General features: G+C 40.5%; 1 protein-coding gene across 3 annotated transcripts in view; it reads right to left on the bottom strand.

Annotated features, from left to right (window-relative positions):
- Nucleotides 1–20,508, bottom strand: part of HERC3 (HECT and RLD domain containing E3 ubiquitin protein ligase 3) — a 50,946-nt gene that overhangs the window by 26,621 nt on the left and 3,817 nt on the right. For all 3 annotated transcript variants that reach the window (XM_088133061.1, XM_088133060.1, XM_088133062.1), the window contains exons 2-8: nucleotides 18,103–18,366; nucleotides 7,848–8,007; nucleotides 7,425–7,501; nucleotides 6,682–6,903; nucleotides 4,735–4,826; nucleotides 2,211–2,341; nucleotides 65–225 (exon numbers count right to left, since the gene is read on the bottom strand). In XM_088133061.1, the coding sequence (XP_087989187.1) occupies nucleotides 65–225; nucleotides 2,211–2,341; nucleotides 4,735–4,826; nucleotides 6,682–6,903; nucleotides 7,425–7,501; nucleotides 7,848–8,007; nucleotides 18,103–18,328 (1,069 nt within the window). In that variant the 5' untranslated portion in view covers nucleotides 18,329–18,366. The remainder of the gene's footprint in view (nucleotides 1–64; nucleotides 226–2,210; nucleotides 2,342–4,734; nucleotides 4,827–6,681; nucleotides 6,904–7,424; nucleotides 7,502–7,847; nucleotides 8,008–18,102; nucleotides 18,367–20,508) is intronic.

Raw genomic sequence — 20,508 nt, forward strand, 5'->3', positions numbered from 1 at the left:
ACCCTCTAGGGTTGGGGTCCGAAAGCTGGTATGCTATATCCTGCTCTCTTCTGGTCACACTTACCTGCTCTACCAGAGATTTGCTCATTATGAGCTGCCCAGTGGCCCTTGACTGGGGAAGGACATTTAGCACTGCAGATGTGCCCCGTTCCCAGCTGGCCTTTCATTCCACAACCAAATGCATAGATCATTCCTGAAGAAGGCACAAAGGCTAGAGTGTGCTGTCTGAAAATATCAAAATAACCAGACTGTTTGTAATGTAGCCTTCTTCAAAAAACAACTATATTCAGTGCAAAATTGAACATGAAAAAGTACAATACTTTCTTTCTCCCCAGCCATTCCATCTATTTACACTTGTAAGATAAGAAAAAAGCAGATCCCCACCCCCATCCGTGTTCCATTCCTTCCTTCTGCTCCCATCATGACCAGCCTCAGAGCTGATGCAGTCTTGATGGCTATTCTAAGGTGATCAAGTCCTATCAGAGCAATACAACGGGGACCTTAAAAGGAGCAAACAAAATATAGCTTGGTAAACACATCCTGCAATAACATTCTGCAAGAAAAAGGGAGGGCCAAATTGGGCAACACAAAATGCATTATCCCCACTCCCAGATTTTCAAGAGGTATTGCTAAAGAAGGGACTGCAACATCTTTGTAGAAACAGCAGAGAAGAAGATCCTGCAGGAATTCCTAAAATTATTTGCCTAAGCACTTTTCTTTCCCAAACTTTTAAAAGTGAAGAGATTTCTGCATTCCTGACATATCACCCTCTAACCACACAATTTAGCCTTTATCCAACTGATGCTCCCTAGCTGCTGAGACTTCATTCCTACGATCCCAAGCAACAATGGCTACTACCCAGATCATCTGCAATGATCCAGATTCTGGAAGGCCATTATAAGCTACTGCCAACTTCATTCCACCCAGAACTCTACTCTACCTGCCTCTAAATCAATGTTTCTCAACCATGGCTTGCTGGAGAATTCTGGGAGTTGAAGTCCACCCATCTTAAAGTTGCCAAGGTTGAGAAACCCTACTCTAAATTGGGTTGCCTGCTTCATAGTGTGGCATCAATAGACTATATATATCACCACTTGCACAGCAGGTTGAGCACAGGTAAGAGGCTAGGCTATCAGTGTTCAAACTTTGATTAAACAATGTTGGTTAAATAGATAGAAAAAAGTAAAGCTGGTAAATTTTTAAAATAAAATAAAGAAGTTGCACATTCCTTCAGAAATAGTTAGGACTTGCTCTTTATCTATATGGACAGAGATATCATCCAATCAAGAACTCAGAAAGTCGCCTCCCCCCCCACACCCGGACGTGCTTTCTTCTGTCATCATCACCTGCCCTTCAAAGTGCTCATTTCTACGTTTCATATTTCATTCTGACCCAAGAAACAAGAACAGCAGACTACTATTATTGTAATGCAGCAGTTAAAATCAACCTTCAAGGCTTTAGGCTACATTTCCCTTTCTTGCTTGGACAGGTAAGTGGGATGAGATTGTATGCCCCCCCGCATCTTAAAAATATTTAATTTCTGCTCATGCTGCTCTAATGAATGCAATTTTCAAGAAGATGGTCAGAGCAGATGTCATATCCCACTGCAGCAATCTCATTCCAATTTGTTAAGTAACAAAATTCTCAATTTTTGAATAAACAGATGAACACGCAACGCTCTGTCCTTGGAGCACCTTTCTCCTTTTTAGAATTGGCTTCTTACAGGGAAGGAACAAATGAATTTCCTTGTTTATTTTTTCCTTCTAAAGTCAGAATTTGTCAGTTTGCTCTTAAACAATTTAAATGGTATGAAAATAATGTAGTATTTCTTCAACATACTTTTAAAATTATTATTTTAATAATTAGCACTACAAACATTTATTATTGCAAAAATACTATTGCAAATGGATCTGGCTTTGGGGGCTGCGAAGACGGAGTTTGTAGACTGTGCCCAGGAGCAGATTCATGCAAAGAACTAAATCTGCAGCTTCTCCAGGTGTCACTAAATGTCCCAATTTCCCACTACAAATATGTTGGGAATAAAAGGCAATAGAAATCACCCAAGTGAACAGTTTTAGACACCCAGCATATAACAAGGAGCATCCAACATTACTGTTTAACTCTCTTGAGAGTTCACTTTGTTCTAAATTTTATTTTGCAACTATGGCAACTATGGCCTTTGTGAAGAAATTGCCCAAAAGACCACTCACCTACCACAAGCGATCTGGGACACCTCACTGCCCATCAGCTCCAAAACTCTTCTAGGGTTGACTTCATCATTCAATGAATCATGGCCAAGTTGCCCACATGATCCTGCACCAAAGGTAAATACTCCTCCACTCTGGCAAGCAAAGATCACAAGAACATTTTCACTTAGAGCAAAGCACCCTCTTGTGCCAAAGAAGTCCCTCTTTCAATCAAAGCACTAAACCCACCAGCTCCGACAGAAATGCCAACAACTTTGTATACAACTTTTTTGGGGTAATTTTTAATTTGCTATTGTATGCAAAAGGAAGAAAAGAAAAAGAAAACACATATACATTTCTTATGCACTAAACAAAGAACTAAGCCTACATTTCTTATATGCTAAAAAATCACCTTCCTTATGTATTAAATAAGGGCTAGCACTAAAATATATGCATGCAATTTTATACAGTCAAATTGCTTGTTAGTATCCTTGGAACCAGGAAAAAAGGAAATTAAGAATATAAACTAACAAAACAATGCAAATGCCTAAATATCCTCCAAATAGGGCTCGCAGAGATTACTTGATTGTTGACCTCTAGAAAAAGTTGTTTAGACTACTGGCTGGGTCTTCAGGTTTTTTTAAATTTAAATTGCTAGTGATGATCTTCCCAGCCATGCACACAGGAACACTCAGTTATTGGAATAACTTGAGTACAATTTATGTTCCTGGGCAGTTGGTTTGTTTGTGCAATTAGGGTCACTTAGTTTTTCCTTACATTAGAATCGCTACTTTGCATTTCAAAGTTTTCTTCCAGGTGGTTCCTATTCTTTGGAACTGACTCCCCTCTGAAATAGGTTTGAAGTCCAAAAAGGTTCAAAAAGGTCCTTTATGAAGCTGGAAGAGCCTTTCATTACAATGGCAGTATTTGATACCAATTTAAATTTTAGCTATGCTGGGATTACAAAATGTTTTAATTTGATTATAATATTTTACTGTTAATACTCACCTCTATTGGATTCTATTTGGATCACTTTGCTTGAATATGCTTAGGTACTAGCACATATCAAATAGCAATACTACTACTACTACTACTGATGGAGACAGAATGTCCTTCCAGCCTTCAATCCAGTACCAATCACTTTATAACCATTAAAGCCTCCCTCTCATTCTATATATTCAGACAAGCCTGAAAGAGGTGGGAATATAATCAAATAATCTATTTTATGACAAATCGTACCAGTTCAGATTACAAGAAGAAATCACCATTTCAATTCTTCTCTATCTTAAATAAACAATCCTACTAGGTGGAAAACTGGAATGAAAACACACTCAAGCATTCTGTAACCAAATACCCCTTAGATATGCCAGGACCACAAGTTTACAGATGTTGACTGAACTGCTGGCTTTAAGCTAGAAAACTCCATATGGCTTGCCACTAAAGAACTTACAGGAACATCTTCTCCATATGCAGGTGGCCTGTCCAGTTCACTCAGGGTAGACCTCTCACCAACAACTTTTAATGGTCCCTTTTGTAGGGGAGGTGAATGTTTCTCTGTTGTAAACCCCATGTTATGAAACACTCACTTCCTCAAGATTAGATTGGCACCCTTCTTGTTGACCTTCTGTTAAAGACACAATTATTCTGGAGGGCCTTTCGAGAATATACCGTCACCATTACACTTAGCGCTTTGTGGTTGCTTGTGTTTTTATTGGGTGTTATGTTTTATTTTTTAAAGTTATAAACTTCTGGGAGTCATTTTTGTTGAACCCAGTGATATATAATTAATACAATCAATTTCCACAATTCCTTTAGCCATCCTGATTAGGATTCTAGAGATTGCCAAACCCAGAGGGTGCCACACTGGAAGAAACTGATGTGAATATGTGCGTACAATAAAGAGAGAAGGCACTCAGAACTACAAGCCTTATGTCAAAAGTCTAAAAAGGGGTTCTTTCGATTTGAAGGAAAGGTTTTTAAATAGTCAACACCCTTTTTATTTTTATTTTATTTGCACAGAATGTTGGGGAAGGCTATGGAAACAGTATACTGAAACACTCAAACTCAAATCAACAGCTCTGGAAGATATAAATTAGCCACAGACAATGATATTTGAAAGCTAATTGACTAGTTAAAATAAGCTGCAGACAAGAACATAGCATATACTCAAGGATAGCACACTCAGTTTGGCCAAAGAACCCAGAGAGTTTGCTCCATTAGATTAGATTGTAAAATTGGCAAGTAAACTTCTAATGAGAGCCAGTTTGGTGTAGTGGTTACAGCACCAGGCTAGAAACTGGGAGACCATGAGTACTAGTCCCGCCTTAGGCACAAAGCCAGCTGGGTGACCTTGGGCCAGTCCCTCTCTCTCAGCTGTAGGAAGGAGGCAATGGAAAGCCACTTCCAAAAATTTTGCCAAGAAAACTGCAGGGACTAGTCCAGGCAGTCACCAGGAGTCCATGCTGACTTGAAGGCCCCGAAACAAAAAACAAAAACATCTTTCTAATCCACTTGCACCACAGCCAACATTTAGAAGATATTCTCCTACCTTTGTCAGGACAGCTGTATGGTCATTTCCACAGCTGATATAGACAACTTTTTGAGTCCTTAAGAGTTTCACATGGCAAGGAGATTCTCGATCTGCATTAAAGAGTATAAAAGGCTATAAAACTACTTACAAAAATGTAAGAGGCTGCTTCAGAAATAACCTAATAAAATAAACTATCATCAACTTTGCTATAGATATTCTTCTCAAAAATAAACAATAAAAAGAAACAGCTGAAAGATGTGAATAAGCTTTAGCAGTGAGATGTTCAGTTCTGTTAAGAAAGACTCAACTTAGATAGTCTGGGAGGCGTAGCTACATAAATCTTAAATAATTTTTTTCATGTTCAGTTTGGGTGCAAGATATTAGGACGATCTACATTCAAATCCAAGCTGCTATAGGACTGTAAAATTCTTATCATCCTCCCCAATTTAGCCCAATGGGCCCTCATCTGGAATGGGCACTAGCTAACAGTCTGCCACAGCAAGGTTAACAGCTCCCTCCCATCTTACAAAATACTAGATTTCTGTTTTTTCCTTGCCACATCTATGATATCAAATGTGCTACCAGTCTCCTATGATAAGCAGTATGAACCACTAGTCTTCCACATGGATTTAGAGCTCTGGAAGAAGGCAAAGACTGCAGAATTGCAGGCAATCTCTATCCAACTACCCAGCTCCAGTGGTATGTGTGTGTTTGCCCAGGTCAATGCTTTATCAAAACTGGAACACACTGCCTTATTTTTCTGGAAGCAAGAGATTTCTTTGGTCACTGGTTAGCAGAATCTTCCCCAAACTTACTTACTTACTTACTTACTTACTTACTTTATTTATTTATTTATTTATTTATTTAAAAGACTTACATCACCTCCTGTCTTATGCACCATAACTCTGGGCAGCTTACAAGCAACAATAAAGACAGCAAAAACACAAAACCATAGCAAAAACTCCCAGCATCCCCCAGAACAGCCCACCCACACACATTATACACAAACACACACACACACACAACATACATGGCTCCAGTCTCCTTCTCCCCCAGTGCTTGCAGGAAAAGCCAACTCTCCAAGGCTTTCCAGAAGGCTAGGAGGATCTGGGCCTGCCAGATCTCAGGGGAAAGGCTGTTACAAAGGGCAGGGACTGTTACCAAGAAGGCACACTGCCCAGGTCCCATTAGGTGGCAACATTTAAGGGATAGGGGCCACCTTATCTGACTTCAAGTCCTTCAAATATGCAGACCAATTCCTAGAATTCTCAACAATGGCCATGCTGCTTAGAAGATCTAGGGGGCTGAAGAGCAACTGTAAGGGAAACTTACTAGAGTTGCCTCCACTAAATGCTGCTTAAAGGAAACAAGTCAGAGTCTGGAATCTGATGCTTGTAGTGTTTAACTGCCAAAGACAGGCACCTTTTCTGCGCAAGGAGGACTTTTTGCCAAGCCTTTCTTCCTGCGGCTACCCATAATCGTTTGAACAAGAGAACGAAGCAAACAAACAAGGCTCCCAATTCAGAGGCTTAAAATCTTCCATAGCTGAACTTCCCTGAGGGCAAAGCAGAAGCAATGGCCTACCCCCTACAAGCATTTTGATTGAGGTTGCTTTTCAGAAAGGATTTGGGCAAGCATGGTGGCAATTTTTTAAGCCATTCTGCTAAAATGAATACATGCCCAACAATACAGTTGTACTGGGCCTCATGTCACTTCCACCAGGCTGGTTATATGTGTGGAGATGGTCTTGCGGACTATCTGTACTACACAGAAAAGAGAACGAAAGAGCTTCCTCTTCTTAAGATCTCCCATCTTTTGCTTTCCATTTCTGAACCTGTTCAGAGATACACTTGGGGTGGGAGAAGAGGCAAAAAGAAAGCTCTGAGAATGAATGTAAGAACTGGATTAGAAACCTCCGCAACTTCTGGGTAAAAGACGTCTTTTAAGGATGGCTGTCATAAGTACCTTTCTCATCACTCAAACCCAGCTGTCCAGAGGCGTTTTTTCCCCAGCCAAACACAGCTCCTGAGAGGGACAAAGCAAAGCTGTGTGCTCCACCTGCGGCCACCTGAGACAAAGGGATCCCATCAAGTGATCTGACACGCTGAGGAGTGGTCTGAGAGGGGAATTCTTTACCGAGTCCAAGCTGTCCATGGTTGTTCTGTCCCCATGCAAAGAACTGTCCATCTGGGGGGGAGGGAGGAAATGAGACCCAGAGCTGAGAAAACAACCAATCTTCTTTCACCTCCCAGCAGCTTATTGCAATCACATGGAGAAAAGCTAATATCAGCTTTTAAAATGCAAAGACACAGAATAAATAAATGCATTAAATTTATGAAGTGATGCAATGAAAATCATTTAGTCTGCCGAATGTGCATAAATTTAAGAAAAGTAGGATACAGTTCTACTGTTGAAACTAATACGTTTCGGACATTATAGAGAACTGTCGTTTTAGAAACATTATCTTCTATTAACAACAAAAAAAGTGGGGATCATCTTCTTTTTGAACCTTTTCTGAGAACTGTTACTGTTATCTGTTACTATTAAGTGCTACTATTAAGGGTCACTTCCTAGTGAGATGGGCGGTGACCAAATTTGAAATATAAATAAATAAATTATTGAGTAGAAACTTGTTTAATTGGGGGTTTAATTTAATGCTACAGACCTAGTAAGAAAGGTTGAACTATTAAATGTTAAAATGGTCATACCAGCTGCTAGAGCTAGACAATGCCAGTTCCCGCATGAGACCTGAAGAATCATCTCTTGGTTCAGCTTTTTTATTAACCTAAGACAACAAAACAATAATACACTTTAAAAAGACTACAGAGGTATAACACTAATAGAATTCATCTAGTCTTCATTATCTTCGCTGTCAAAGAGACTGTGATAGTAAGAATAGTTTAGACAATATTATCATAGTCCTAAAACATAATTGGTTTGAATTTTAAAAGAAAACGAGAAAAATAGGAGTGCCTCTTATTAAATGTGATCACTTACTGAAGGCCCCAAACACCACAATGAAAACAAACATGAATTAACAGATTTCCATCAAATCACTTATATGTATCTGCAACCTTCCACTGTGAATTCAGAATAGGAGAAGTCCCACACGCATAATCTTTCATACTTACCTTGGAATTGTTACAGAATCTTCTCTTGTTGTAAGGCCCAACTGGCCATCGCTCCCTGCACCCCAGGAATAGAGCTGGCCTTGGTCACTAAGAGCCACACTGTGAGACTCACCACAGGCCACATGGATGATGTGCTGATCAGCTAGAGCATAAATTTGTTCTGAGGAAAGACAAGAGGAAGGTTGAATATTCCAAGCAATCAAAACCACCTAGTGCTAGCATTCAAAGCAGAAAGGGTGGTGGTGGTGGTGGTAGAGGAGGAGGAGGAGGAAGAGGGAGGGGATTTCAAAACCCAAGATTTGTTAAAGCAATCATAGCTGTGTTGACCATGAGACTCAAATCCTAAATGCATGGAGGTGGTATATTTGCTAAGTCACCTGAAGTTGTACGAAACCTCTGTAAACTTCTGAGTTTTCAGAATTCCCCATCAAGCAAGTGGACTAGAAAATAAAAGGGGTTGGAAGATTTCTATTGGCAAAATAAAGGATTTATAAAGATTTGATTCTTTCAGCAAACTTCAGGAGAGCCCTTATCATAAACTACTTTATATCTAAAAATATCCAATCTGCATGTCTGAAACCTCCCTATTATGCCATCCAACAACATGAGACAGATATTAGCCATCTTTTTTCTCCCTCCCCACTCTCTTCTAACCCACTCTAGGCATGCAGTGAAGACGAAGGGAAATAACTGGTTCTGTTTCAAAAGCTGTTCTGTTGCCAGTTTCCCATAAACTGCAAGTACCCTCCATGAGAATATTTTTTTCTCTAGACAGCAAGGAAAGGTCCTTGTCCTGTTTTTCAACAGTCTTGGGATAAAATGGGCAGTGATGCTTTACAGTTACTGTTCCTGGCAAATCTCTCAAGTGTCAAGCTAAAAACAATTTAACAGGAGATAAGAACATTTAGCATGCAAAGCTACATACTTCTTGATTTCCCAAAGCTTTCTAGGAGGATGCTATGAAGCAGAGAAAAGCTTCTGTGAGATGATCTCCAGTTAACAGCCTAACATTGCTGTCAAGAGCTCATTAAACTGAAAATAGCTATTCAGGAGAACAGCCTCTAGTTTCCTTTAAGAGGCTGTACAGAATTTCAAAGCAGATGGGTTAACAACCTTCCAGATGGAATGTAATTTTGGACCGAGCAGCTTGTTCCTTTTAATGCTACTTGAGTTCCAGGGGAAGTAGAAAAGACATGCAGAATCCCTTAGGTCATTCGTTGGCACAGGATATGGTATCATCAGCATACAACTCCATCCCGGCTGTACAAATGATGCTCTCAAGATGCTTACCCAATGCCTGGAAGTAGTGAGGGCCTAGACAGGGATAAGCTGGTTGCAACTCAATCCTAGCAAGACTGAGTGTCTCTGGGTCTTGGGGCTCCCTGGTTGTGGTGCTGTTACATCTACAACTTTAGATGGGGTAGCACTCCCCCAGAAAGAACTGGCATGCAATCTGGGGGTCCTCCTGGACTCATGAATCCTACTTGAGGAGCAGGTGGTAGATGTGTCTAGGAGGCCTTTGCACAAATCCATCTTATGCACCAATTGGCCTGGATTAGGAGGCTCTGCTCTTGTTTACTCATATTTTAGTCAATCCCATTTGGATTACTGCAACACATTCTACATGGGGGTGCCCTTGAAAAGCATTTGAAAATTTCAAATAGTCCAGAATGCAATGGCACACCCAGTACTGGGGTGCACTAAGGTTTCCCCATATGACACCACTGCTGGATAGGCTGCACTGTCTTCTAGTAGGCTTCCGGGTGCAATTCAAGATGCTGGTTATCATCCTTAAAGCTGTGGATGGCCCAGGGCCAGTTACTTATGGGACCACTTGCTTCCAGTTATTTCTGCCTGCCCCACCAGATCAGACTGGGTGGGCATGCTCTAGGCCCCTCAGTGAAACAATGCCATCTTGCAGGGCCCAGGAAAACGTGCCTTGTTATTCATGGTGCCTGCCCTATAGAACAGCCTCCTCCCTGAGATCCAGACAGCTCCAATCCTGCTGGCCATCTGGAATGCCATGAAAAGCTAGCTCTCCCCTCAGGCATTATGGCCAGGTGTCAGTTAGAGCCCAATATGTACGAGTTCAGGGCTGTGAGTTGGTTGTGAGATACCTTGGTTCTTGTATCTGTTACGTCTGTTTTTAATTATATTGTTCACGTTGTTATATATTGGTTTTGTACTGTAAACCAACCGCAGAGTTTTTTTGTTTAAGACAGGCGACCATATATATTTTCTAAATAAATAAAATAAAATTCCAGGTCTGAAAGTATTTTGGTCCTGACAGATAAGCAAAGAAGAATAAAAAGAATATAATTCTTTCATTTCCATGAGGCTCCAAACACAGCCAATTTTAATTACCTTAACATGCCAATACATTTTGGGCCACAACTTTCTTGAAAGTGGAGAAAACTGTTCGGGGGGTTGTTTTTTGTTTAAAAAGGAGAAATAAAACTCTTTCTCTGTGGAAGAGTGAATTTACCACCTGGAGTAAGCAGGCATTTTTCTTCCTGGGATCCAGAGTTTTCGTGCTACCTGAGAAGGTTAAAACAACCCCACCCTCTCCTTCATTGGAGAGCTTGTTTTATAAAAAGGGAAGTGAAAGCAAGCATGTAGTAGGTGTGTCATGAAAGTTGTGCCAGGAAGACAGTAGGGAAAAAGAAGACTCCAACCCAAGACGAGCACCTCAGCAGTGGTCTTCAGACAGCAAGAGAAAACTTCAATTCTTGGAGCTGCAAGACCGCTGAAAGGCAGCTGAGAACCAGGGGAGGAAGAGAGCCGGACTAGAGTCTGCAAACCCAGGAAAGTCTGCAAACCGAACCAAGCCCGCTGTTGTAGCAGCCCAGGTGCAGAGCTCTACAAACCTGCTCCAGGAACAGAGGGCTCTGAGTGTTGCTGCGGGGGGCGGGGGGGGGGGGGGAGAAAAGCCCATTCGCAAGTGCATAAAGGAGTGAAAATGGTTTTCACATGCAAATGGACTGAGATTGGCTACAAGAGCTGAAGACCTGGGGAAAGGGAAGATTTAAAAACGAAAAGCTAAGAAATAGTTTAAAAACACCTATAAGATTATACACAGGAATAAAAACATAGAAATAGAACATAAGGATAGAAAATGTATAGATTAAATAATAATAGAGTTAATATAGAAAGTAGTTATATAGATCATGGAATAAGATAAAAAAAATTTTGTACAATAAAATAGTGTTGCGTAGAAAAACAAAATATAGTCTGTATTCTGTACCATATTAAGAAAAACCCTAACACTCGCTTAGGAATGTCATGAATTCTAGAATTCATGTGTTTTTTAATTTCAAATTCTCGGACAAAGGGCCATCCTTTTAAAGTTTATGATTGGGGCAGCACATGAATTTTGTGAAATAAGTAAATACAATTCTGGAAATTTAGACCAGACTGTCCTCAAATTAGTACATATGCTTGCATTTCAGAACCAAGCTAGAAACCAGACTGCATTCATGTTGGAAAAGTACAGCATGTTACAGGCATGTTTCCAAAACCTACCCTGCAGATGGGCAAAATGTAATCATTTCTAAAAACCTGGTTTTGGTGGGACTGATCTCTAGGGGATAATAATACTAAACAATACTAAACAGCTGGATTTTGCAAGCAAACCCTTTGAGAATGAAAATCCATGTGAAAAAGACTGTAAAAGAAGAGATTTATTTTTAAAACCTGCTTGTAATCATGGGCAGAAGTTCAAACCAAGTATTGCCCAGTATGTCTAGTTACAGACTTTTTCACTCCTCTACCTACAGTAAATACATTTATGAACACTTAGGGCTTTGTTTTGTAGTTGTTCAATCATCAATCTTTGGGGTGCTGGCTGGAAATTTCCTTATTTCCATGGCTCAGTGTAACTTAAAGCAGCTTTGGATTATCAATGGAAATATCCAATCACAATAACCAAGCAAATATTCAAAGTATTTGAAATTGCCCAGTAAGGAAATTTAAGTCGAAACAGATAAAACATACTGTAGTTACCCAAAAGGAAGATAATCATAGGACTGTGTGTGTGTGTGTGTGTGTGTGTGTCTCATGACAAAAGTCTTGTGTAATGCCCAACTTTCCCATCTTGTCTGTCTGAAGCCAATCATGGACATTTCCCCCTCCCGAAGAAATGTGTTCAGCTGTCACTTTTGTGTGTGCACGTATATATACTTACCAAAAGCTTAAATGGTTTTTAAACTTGTCCTTAAAAGGGCAAGACCAGAGGGAAAAAATAGTAACTACCAATGGTTATTAATGATTTATAAACACAATAAATATTTATTATATTATGTAAATGTGTAAAGTAATAACTACTGATTTGAATTAATTGTAAAATAAGGGGTCCCATATATCCCCATCCACATGCAACAGGAAGGGAAGATATGCTGTTTGTGCCTATGTACATGTGTATAACATGTCAGGTGAACATCTGTGTTGGGCTGAAGAAGGAAAGTTTGAGAAAAAACTATGTGAGTCTTTCCCTTTAGGAGTTGAATCTCTCCACAGTAAAGGGAAAGCTTCAAATTGTTGGGATTCCACAGCTCTGGCCACACTGCATATTCCAACTTTTCGGCTATGCAACTCTTTCTGTCATATACTGTGAATGGTTGGACATGGGATTTGATTGTGCCATGTGTCCAGTTATTTGCACTTCCTGTAGTTGTGTAAGTTTTGTGTATGTTTTGTAAATATAATGCGTATACTGAGAAGCTCTTTCTATTTGTGTGTCTTTGTATCTCCCCCGGTTTGGTTTCATGATGGTTCTTTTATCCCAACTGGGCTGCACTTGCACAGGTAGTCCTCAACTTACAACCACAAGAGGGGCTGGAAAATTCTTTGTTAAATGAGGTGTCATGTGACTGAACCTGATTTTACAACATTTTTTGTGGCAGTCGTTAAGTGAATCATGCGGTTCCTCACTGATTTTGCTTGTTGGAAGCCAGATAGGAAGGTTGCAAATGGCGATCATGTGACCCTGGGACACTGCAACCATCATAAACACACGCTGGTTGCCAAGCGCCCAAATTTTTATCACTGACCACGGGAATGCCGCAATGGTCATAAGTGCGAGGACTGGCCATAAGTCACTTTTTTCAGTGCCACTGTAACTTCAGATGGTCGTAAGTTGAGGACTACTTGTATGTCTGTAAGTTCGTATAAATCTCCCCTTTGCTGATCAGGGCTGTTTGTCTGGTTTCCTAGTTGCAAGTGAGGAATTGAAGCCTGTATGTACCCAGTGAGCTGTGCATGATGGGGTTTGGGAGAAAAAGTGTATGTTCTGACTGACCTGGGATTCTATCTTTTCTGCTTTTCTTTTAGCGTTGGAATACATAGGGAAACAATGGTAAAACATGTGGTTGAATTGAATGAAACTGATGAATGTCATGGGAAAGTCCTGTGTGTCCCCTGTTTGTGTGGTGTGGTGCTTGGGAAAGTATGTGAACTAATCAGTTGCAAGCTCTCTTTCACTCAGCTTGGAAACCCTTTCTGCTAACTCGATGTCAGGCTGAAGAGAAAGGGAAGTCCTGTACTCCAGTAAAGTGTGTGCCTCGTGAGTAAGTGGCTAGCTGGCTGCTGCCTCTCCAGAAAAGCTTTGGCTGTGAGCATTTAGAAAGAGAGGAGACCCTGCAAGGACAGCTATCTGTTTCTGGTATCTTGGCTTCAGCTTTTTTCCTGTTGCTTCTCCTGTGTGCCTACTCTCCTCATAAGCTCAAGCCCCCCTTGGACTCTGCAAAGTTTTCCCACACCACGCCTGTGTTCTGCCTGCTAGTTGCAAGACCAGGACCAGAGAGGGAGAAGGATGGAGTGCTTCCAAAGAACACCAATGGGAGCTGAACCACCAAGATTTCTACAGGACTTTTACACTGTGCATTACAGTTTACCGAGACTTGCTGCTTGCTTTGCAAGTCTCCCATCAACTGCTCTGAGTTTGCACCAAGATTTCACTGAGTGTCTATTTCTACATGTGCAAAGTGTAAATGCTGTGAGATTGGGACTTACCTTTGCACTTTTGGGATTACAAATTGAAATCTGTTGAATTACTATAATCTGGAAACTACAACTTTGTTTCCAGTGGCTACAGCTGTGTTGCATGGACTAACTGCATTGGCTGGACTGTTATCCCAGTGGCTAACCATGTGCTACTCATTAAAGGAGTCTCCCCCTTCCACCTATCAAAGAACAAAGGCAAAAGGTGAAGAAGAAATCACTCCCAGTGCTGGGTCTGCTGCCTGCTCCTGCGCAGATGAAACTGAGGGTTTGTAGGATTACTGGATTTGGTTTATATATCAACACTGCAAACCCTTGTACCCCAAGGTCATAGAAAGGTGACAAAAGGAGATGCTATTATCTTGGATTACAGCACCCCAGATAGGCTTCCAAGTTATAGCCGGGATTGCTTTGTGTGCTTAACTCTAAGGAAGCTGTACTCTGGAGTGGCCCTCCTTCACTTTGACTTCTTAGAAAACCCCTTGCTTTGATTACAGCAAAGGGACCTATTGTTTTAAGAATACCATTGCCACGTTGTATATACAATGCAGGAAACATCTATAATGTTTAAATATAGAGTTGCTTTCCATGATCTCACTGCCACTAAAAGTAAGTGAAAAAGAACACCAAAGTATGAATAAAGCATGGCCCTTAAATGATCAACCAAATGCACTGAAACTGACATTGGTATAGTAACAAACAAGCATGAAATTTTACCCAAAACCATAGGTATTGCACAAAGTATAGAAGCTAGTTTAAAACATAAGTCGTCGTGTATATCCAATTGTTCTTTCGGCTTTGTTTTCTTATGCTTCTATTTAGGTTTATATATAATGTTGGTGTACATTCTGCTATTCTTTCTGTTCTACTCAATACAGACACTGCTATCACAATGCTCATTGCCCCTTTTGATTGCTTATCCATCTGGAACCCCTCCACCATGTTGCTCATCTGAAGGGGAGGGAAAGAAATGGGGGAATGTGGTGGTAAAAGGTACCTCCCCTGTACACATGTAAGTTTCATTCACTACCTGTGAGATGCCTCACCAAACATATGAACTGCTTAAAGTGCCCTTGTAAGAAAACATTCACAGCCAGTTGAACTGACCCTGAGTGGGGACATGGAGAAGACTCAGTCTGGAACCTGTGGAACTGACCGTATCTCAAAGATAAGATGGCTAGCATGCTGACCTAGCAGGAAAGGATAAATAAGGTCACACGGATGGGTTTATCTAAAATATTCCAACATTGTGCTGTAATTTCCACTCTGTCCACCATTTTGTTTTGGCTTTGGCTTTCTTTGCTTTGCAGTGTAATGGGCAAAGTATGTAAGCCCTGGTTCTGCTTCTGATCAGGGCTGCTCAGCAAAGTATCAAAGTCCAGTGTATACTGTATTATGACTTGTATGCATGCAAATAAAATGACGTTGCATTTTGAAAGTGATTTGGTTGCTTTAGGTGAGCCAGGTTTTGGGCACAACAGGGGTAAGAGGAAGAGGCAGTTGCACTGGGAAGGGAAGGGAAGGGAAAAGGGAACAAAACTGGATGGAGGAGAAAAGTCACCTGGACAGAGAAAGAAAGAGAGAAATTCACCAGGCAAACAGCTTGTCCTAAGCATCAACTTATCTTTAGCCTCATCTTCAAACGCATCCATGCTTTTCAACAGTGGGTCTGCAGTCACTGGCACAGCATGCCAATTCTTTAGTATTCAAGAGTCTCTATTCCTCTAAGCAATGTAGATGACCCTCTCAATTCCCTGGTAATTATTTGAGATTGGAGAGGAGGTGGTAATTCATCTAAATAATGAAACATTAGCTACTCTGCTTTAAAAATGGCATTCCTAATATACATAGTGAATAGCCTATGATTCCCTCCTCATTACACCGTAGAGAGAAATGTATTTGGATGACAAATGAGAAGGATCCAGTCCAAATGGATGAATTAGCCCAAGTAGGTGATGTGACAACAGGATGAACTGACAGTCTCCTTAATTTTAGTCTCACAACACAGATAAAAACCGCCTTACTATGAGGAGAGTAGGTGGTCCAAGTAGACGGAGATGGTGACAATTCACCTTATTTTTCCTGTTCCCAAGACAGGTTGCAAGGAAGGGGGTGGGCCTTGAGCAAAAATGCCCTTAGGGAAGTATCTTCCACTGAGTAGATCCTCATCCGTGTACTGCCATCACCATTCATACAATTTCCTTCCTCTTTGGGTTTTATTTTCTCCAACTGGTCCCTCCAAATGCAGGGGACTTCCTCTCAGATTTAATTCTGACATGCTATGTAGTTACAACCTCCTACAAAAAAGTTAGGATGCTTGTAAATGATGACAAGGATGTACTATAGAGTCTGATAATATATATTACATTATTAGTTGCTCTGTCAATTTTTTATTCAAACTATCATTTTTGTATTCATATTTCACTGGGCTGCTATTATTGCTCTTTTATTCAAGGGACAATTTTATGGCATTGCACCGTCTGGATAGACTTTCTTTTATATTCTAATTAGGTCATTCAAAGTCACAAATATTTTCTTAATGGCCATGCTTTGGACTTAATGTCCATATATTCAGCAACACTTGTACCACTTATGGCACTTTTCTCAGAACAAATGTTCTAGTGACACGTGCACCTTGAATTAAGGTCTAGCTGGCCCAACCCAGTCATAATGTTAGGTTGGATTGGACAGAGATTACAGAGGTTGGACTCCAGCTTCTCTGAGGGGCATCAGACTGGAGAAGCCTATTTTCCTAGGCATGAACAAAGGCTGCATGTTATATTTGATCATTCTGCCACAGCTTATACAAGGATATATACTTTTAAAATTCCCAGATAAATGGGGGATATTATTTCACAAGTCTTTGTTAAAGAGACTTGGGTTCTCCAATGTGGGAGATTCTTACTTTCAGTACAAGGTCTCTAAGTACAGAGCAATATTTTTTCAATGATAGTCTTGAGTTCTACTGGTTAGGGATGAATTAATTTGTAGAATCATAAGTGGGGATCCAAGATGCAAAAACAACAGACACACATAGTGACCTTTCATGTATTGTTAGAGATTAATTAATAGAAGGACTGCAATGGCAGAATATAGGATGACAATTTATTTTCATCTGTGTTCAGGGGATCCTGTTCAACAGGATCCCCTCACTGGCCATGATTTCTTATCACTTTACACAAGCCGTTCAGGAGAATGTTAAGGCTTGAAGCTTTACCATGCTTTCAGAGCCCAGAGTTTAAATATGACCTCAAACCCATTTTTCCTGACCCCAGAGCACCGTAGAACTGAAATTGGCAGCAAAATGGCAATTTTCAGCAGGAATATTTTAGGTTTTTTTTTAATGTCTATTAAGTCTCTTCTAGGCTTCGCACACCTGTTTTGAGTTATAAAAAATAACCTCAGATTCTCCACCACCACAAAAAAAATCAGAAATGGGTACCCCTCTAATGATGTCCCTATCACATCCCTGAGACCTTAACAACATTCAAAAAGCAAAGCATGGTCTGTGGCCATTAATAGATTCCCCATTGCTGCCTTTCAGAATTTTCAGTGGAACCCACAGCACCTATATCAGTAAGACTTTCTACCTATCAGACAACAGGAGAGAGATAACTGCTTTAGTGATTTTGGAAAAGCAACTGTTGGCAAAACTGCCAAAATCTGAAAGAGTAAGACACTAGCATTCTTTCAGCTCTCTGGCAACAGCATAGACAAACTGAAACAGAGTGCTCTTGTTGCTGAAGTGTGAGGAGAAGGATATAATTTCAACAAGACACTCTCTTGATGTGCCACTTTATGGTTCCTGACAAACCATATTTATTTTGAGGTCAGACAGAAAGCAACCTAAGCCAGATCGTCTACTAGATGAGAGGGAAACAACTAGTGTGAAGTATAGCAACTCTTCATTCACCACTAGGAAACTAACTTTCCTCACACCTGTCACACCCCTAAATAATTTAGATCATCCACTATCAAACTCCCAGAAAGAAGTATTTATAACCTGGCTCTCCAATGTTCCCAGTTTGCTGTGTGACATGGTAACCATTTTGTGAGTGTCCTCTAAGTTGCTTTCAAAAGTTCAAATGTGCTCAACAGCACAAAAACATTTGGAACCCCTGATGAACAATACAGTCAAAGAAAAAGCATAAATATAATAATAATTCAAACCTATTGGGGGGAAAAAAACAGTAGATACCAACAGAGGTAAATCATAAAAATGAAAGTATTTTGGGTCAAGTGCTCAGAATCAACCTACCTGGCTTGTTGCCTTCTCTCTCATGACCAAGTTGCCCTTTGGTGTTCACACCGCATGTGTAGACTTCCCCATCTTCCAACAAGAACACAGAATGGTTTTCCCCACAAGCCACTTCCTTGACACTCCTCTCATGAATGAATCCACTGGTTCGAGGTTCAGGGATGACTGCCTGTAAAGTACTACCTGATCCAGGAAATCCGAAAGACCAATATCCCCAACATAACATCTTCTCTCCTTTAGCAAGGCATGGAGCTTGAATTTTTCCTGTGGGAGAAAGTAGAAGAAATCTCTCAAAAACATTGGGATCATCTGAAAACCAGACAAAGGCAACAGAAAGTGGTATCAGCTTTTTTTAATGCTATTTTATATCAGAAAATAACATATTCAGAGGGCAAAAACCACAATTCTGCTTGGTAGCTCAGTTTCATGAAACAGATATCCAAAAGCTTAAAACTGCATGCCTTTTCCTGACAAATGAAGCTTGTAAATATAAGCATTTTAATATGTGGAGTGATGCTTTGGGAGCAGATTTCTCACACTTGGTGACCTCCAGAATTGTTTTCCTACAATCCCCAGCCAGCACAGAATTTTGACTCAGGTTTCAACAATGCAAGGGCAACTGTCCAGCAACTACACCATGGGTGAACAGCTTGGGAGCCGGTGCCCCCAGAAAGGGTTCTCTGCAGCCCCTGGAGCCCAAGGTCCTTCTCCATTTGCCACCAATGTTCAACAATGCAAAAAGTGGTAATTTTCTTCAGTGGCAGATATTTGGCTCACCAAAGCCTACTGCTGCCACGTGCCACTCAAACCACTCCACCCTACCTCTCTTTTGGCCACGACCTGCCTTCCCTTTTCTTATGGTTGCCATTCCTGCCACCACATCCTATCTGTTCCCACAGCTCCAACTGATTCTCCTTTAGGGTTAACACACCTCAGTTGCAAAACCCTAGTTAGCTACTAGATGGTGGTGCCGACATTGTGTAAATAACTCTTTGCTGTCATCTAGCGGTTGTCCAGATTTTTCCAGCCTCTGATATGGTTGTCACATTATGTGTAGCAGGTTAAAATGAATTTCCCAGATCACATTTTCCCTGCTACTGTTAGTTGCTGTTCAGTCTTCTCCTCTAACTAAAAGTACTGCAAATGCCAAATATGGTGATTTTTGTTAAATAATACTAATAATTATTGTTTCCTGTACTGGAGCGGCTAGAAATTGAAGAATGATGAATAAATTAAAAGTATTTTTAGTTTATGAATACCTGCAGGAGGGAATAAGGGGATATAATAAAAAGTATCCAGAGTGAATGCAAAGTTAGGGAATATATGAATGCTGAAGAATGGTGCATGATGTTGAGTGACGCAATGCCCAGAGTGCCATGTTCCCTACTCCCACTTTCGATGAACTATGGTACAAAACTGAAGGAACTGAAACAAACGTTCAAGCACCAAATACATGTGGATCTTACCCAGAGTGAGTAACACAACACATGTTTCCAATGAGGTTCTTTTCAAAGACCACACAAGTCTGGGATCCTTCATGAAATACCTCTGAAAGGCCATTTTTACAGCACCCTTGGGTTACCTTGTTATTTTGTATTTAGTTCTTTCTCCAGGAGTGTCTTTGCCAGATCACTTGCCCAATGTGGGAACACCAATGAAAAACAGAGATTTTATTTCTTGTTCTGATTCTTGAGAAAGAGCACCAGCACCAGTTCTGTTGAAATCTCAAGTTCTCACCACCTGAAAGGATGGCTTCTGCTTACACAGAGTATCTGCTAGTCATTACTGGCCAACCACAAATTTCTCTTATTATTTCCTTCCTTGCACCAACAGCAGCAATAGCTGAATGTGCTGAACTATATTAGCTGTAAAACAATGAAGAGTGGTATTATTCTACCCTGTTATGCCTACCCTCAAAGAAAAGAGATCTGTTGTTATATGTTGATCTTCAAGTCATGCTTAATTACTCCATGCTGGGAATAATACATTATATAAGTTGATGCAATAGCATACAGTACATATTGCTAGAGCGCTCGTCCCTTTCTCTTTTCTGAAAATTAAAACCCGCTGTTCAAAACAAAGTAGAGCTGCGCAGTACTTCAAATTCAATTAGGAAGAAGGGCTTTGAAAAACACAAAGTAGTATACAACTATGTCTTTTCCAGCTGTAGCTGTTTTAATGAGTTTCAGACGAGTGCTACATTTATGCTCCCATGCGTTCTGAAAAACCTCTTCCTTTCCTTCTGGCTCATCCCAAATTAAATCCTATACCAGTCTAGCCACTCCGTGCATCTGGTGAAGTGAGTTGCAGCTCACAAAAGCTTAAGCCTTTTAATAATTTTTTTAAGCCGGAAAAGGTGCTACCAGATTCCTCCTGATCTCTTCCAAACTGAATCTAAAGCCTCAA

Source organism: Python bivittatus, unplaced genomic scaffold (genome assembly GCF_059951505.1).
Source record: "Python bivittatus isolate LINGU-HERP-01145 unplaced genomic scaffold, Pbiv_v1 ctg000070_np1212, whole genome shotgun sequence".
NCBI classification, from domain to species: Eukaryota; Metazoa; Chordata; class Lepidosauria; order Squamata; family Pythonidae; genus Python; species Python bivittatus.